General features: G+C 31.9%; 1 protein-coding gene across 1 annotated transcript; it reads left to right on the top strand.

Annotated features, from left to right (window-relative positions):
* Positions 1 to 111: 111 nt before the first annotated feature.
* Positions 112 to 2,855, top strand: BN7_6620 (Transposon Ty3-I Gag-Pol polyprotein; the record flags this gene model as incomplete). The annotated part of the gene is made up of 2 exons (XM_011272829.1): positions 112 to 920; positions 995 to 2,855. 2 exons carry the CDS (start codon positions 112 to 114, stop codon positions 2,853 to 2,855), a joined length of 2,670 nt encoding a protein of 889 aa, XP_011271131.1.
* Positions 2,856 to 3,293: the final 438 nt, after the last annotated feature.

The raw sequence follows: 3,293 nt of genomic DNA, 5'->3' as shown, positions 1-3,293 counted from the left end.
CAGAGAGAGCTCGATCCGTTACACTTGGTAGCGCCTCCAGTCATTTATAAAGTCATTTACAATTGTTATATTATATTATCTTCAAGTTTTGCTTAATTATCAATTAGAATCATGGAACAAATTATTGCTCAATTGTCTCAAGCGTTAGCTGAAAATCAAATTCAAAATCAAAGAGAATTAAACCAAATGGTTCAAGAAATGACTGCGCAAATGGTTCGCTCTGTTGAGATGGTAAATACTCATGCCCAATCCGTCAATAGTGGTCAAAATTTAGTCGCTTCCACTGTCAAAATTCCAACATTTTATGGTAAAAGAGACTCAACAACAGTTATGTCATTCCTTTCAAGTTTGAACTTATCATTTGATATTAGTCGTGTCACTTCCGATTCGAAGAAAATTATGCTATTAGGTGCTAAGTTAATTGGTGAAGCTCAAATTTGGTTTAACAATTTGGTTGGGAATGACTATGAAAATTGGTCTTTTGATGCTGTTATTAAGGAATTTAAAGGTAGATTCTTGCCAATGAATTCTCAATTAGAGGCAAGAAAGAAAATTAAAAATATTCGTCAAGAAGGTTCTGCTGAAAAATACATTAGATATTTCAATTCATTAGTTGCTCTACTTCCAGATACTTTTAATAATGAAGAGATTCTGTTAGAATTCTTCTTAGATGGTCTTAAAGATGATATTGAGTTTGAACTCAGAGCAAAGAACGTTATGGATTTGAATGAAGCCTTCAAATTAGCTTTAACTTTTGACGATATCAAATTAAAAGGGAAAAGAAATCATTTAAGAAACTATGAACCTTCAAAATATAATAATTATGATTCCCCTAATACTTACAATAGGTTCAATAATGCTGGTCATAATGATCACCCAGCTGATAGAATGGATTTGGACGCTTTAGATGTCAAACCAAAGTACAAAAAGTACAATAAGAACAAGAAGTATCATTCAAGACGTTCATTTAATCAAAACAAGTCAAAAAATGGAGAAGCTTAGAGAAAGAATCCTCTTCTAAGCGCAATAATGAGGTATATAAAGAAGAAAGATTATTCAAATTAGAAAATAACTCTGAAAAGGAATCAGAGTCGGAATTAGAAAAATCGGAATTAGAAGATTCAGATCAAGAAGGATTCTCATCATACTACACTGAAAGTGAACCTGAATCAGTATCAGATCAACAATTATCAGAAGAATCAGAAGAATCAGAAACCGAAGAATGTCTCAGTATTAAGTACATATCAACAAAAGAGACTATTCAATCCAAAGAAGGTCTACTAGAAGTAGATAATGCTGATGCAATTGAATTAAAAGCCCAAGTACTAGGTTCCAAAACTATTTTAAAAGCCCTGATTGATACGGGTGCTACAAGTTGCTTTATAGGCGAAGGTCTCGTTAAAGATATTAAGTTCGAAGATCGTATTAAGGATACCAAGGATGTTACTATTAGGTTGGCTGCAGGTAATAAGACAGTTACTGCAAATAAAGGTGTACAATTACCGTTAAGAATAGATTTCGGTAAAATCAAGTTAGATTTAACGGTTCAAGCCTATGTTGTCCCCAAATTAAGAAAAGAATTCTATTTAGGTATTAATTTTGTCAAAAAATTTGCCAGATATATTGACTGGGGTAAACCAGAAGAGGTTTCAGAACCTGAATGGGAACAAGAAGCGTTGTTTTCAATAAGAACTAATCCCACTGAGTCACCAAAAGATGTTAAAAAATTAGAAATAAAAGAAAAAAGCAGTAAAGAACATCACAAGGTCAAAAGAAGACCACATACTATTACAAGTCCAGTTATGCTAAGTGTGTCTGAAACAAAACAACACAAACTACAATTAAAGAATTCTGCTGAAGTTAATCAAGATAGATTAAAGGTTATAAATGATAAAACCACTAATGATCAGGTTTCAAAGAATAAAGATCCAGATAAAACACCATTCTTACTTAAAAGAAAATTATCCATGGACGACAATACGTCATTTAATCATCAAAGGGTCGACAAATTACCAAATTCAGTCGATTTTGATGCTACTAAAGATGATAAACAAGTTGTTTTACGAGATTCACATGCACCCGACGCTGATAAACAAATAGTTTTGCATAAATCATCGAACGATAAGAGATTATGCTTAGAATCTGCAGGCATTGAAGAAGAAAATGTGATCAAAAGTCAAAATTCCAAGGGTTATAATGCAAGATTAGTACAAATCTATGCAGATGACGTTATATTATACATCCCTAGGTCCCAGAATCATTCGGTAAATGTCCCAGAAGTTTTAGGTGCATTACAAAACAAACAAATTATTGATAAAGAAGATGAAAATAATTCATTTAACCGTGAATTAGAGTTTTTAGGTGGTGTTATCAACAAGAGAGGTTTTAACCCTCCTTCAGATGATAATCCTAGAAGTCCAGAAGTAAAACCACAAGCTAATTTTGCTATAATTGTGCCTAGGTTATCAGAAAGTTTCTTCGTTAATATCAATCCAGGAGAAAATGGTTATCCTACATCAAAATTTACGATAAAACCGGTTGTCATCACTGAAAATCCATCAAATAATACAAATATTAATGCAGTTAATGCTGAATTTGATTCAAATAAGTCATTAGTACATATTCGTACAGAAACAATGGTGCCAAATCTGTCAATTATCAATCAATTATTGTTATATCGGTTAATTAGATCATCAGATCCCATGTCTCAACTTAATAAGGACAGACACCGGGACGTGTCTTTTAAGGTCGGGGGTAACATACTCGCTATAAATTCAAATGTTTTAAACTCTACAAATTATTTAAAGCTAGTACCGGTACTCCAAGGTCCTTATAGTTTGGTTAGATTATTCTAATCAGTTATAACTGAAATTATCACCAATTATCCCATGATATCATATCATACTCAATTTGTATATCAAATTATTTTTCTATCAAGATCATGAGGAATAACAATCATCACATTTTTATATTATTCATGTATGATTGCTCAAGATCATTCTTATATCAACTTATCAAGAGATTCAACATACTCTATATCATTATTCAATACTATTATCAATGATGCTGACACATTTTTATACTTTAAGTCATGCAAGAAGTTTCAACAACTATATTTTATTATCATACATTATCATACATTTATATCAAGCAACTTCACACATCAAATTCAAATTGGAAGAGATTAGAAGTTTATTTTAAGAGAATTGTGGGACACAATTCTTAGCACCAAGAGAGTGTAACGAGCTAGATTTGACATTACATAAGATAGCTCGCGAATACGTTCTATACGC

The sequence above is a fragment of the Wickerhamomyces ciferrii genome, contig 00298 (genome assembly GCF_000313485.1).
Source record: "Wickerhamomyces ciferrii WGS project CAIF00000000 data, strain NRRL Y-1031 F-60-10, contig 00298, whole genome shotgun sequence".
Lineage (NCBI taxonomy): Eukaryota > Fungi > Ascomycota > Saccharomycetes > Phaffomycetales > Wickerhamomycetaceae > Hansenula > Hansenula ciferrii.
This window is presented reverse-complemented; position numbering and strand designations above follow the sequence as displayed.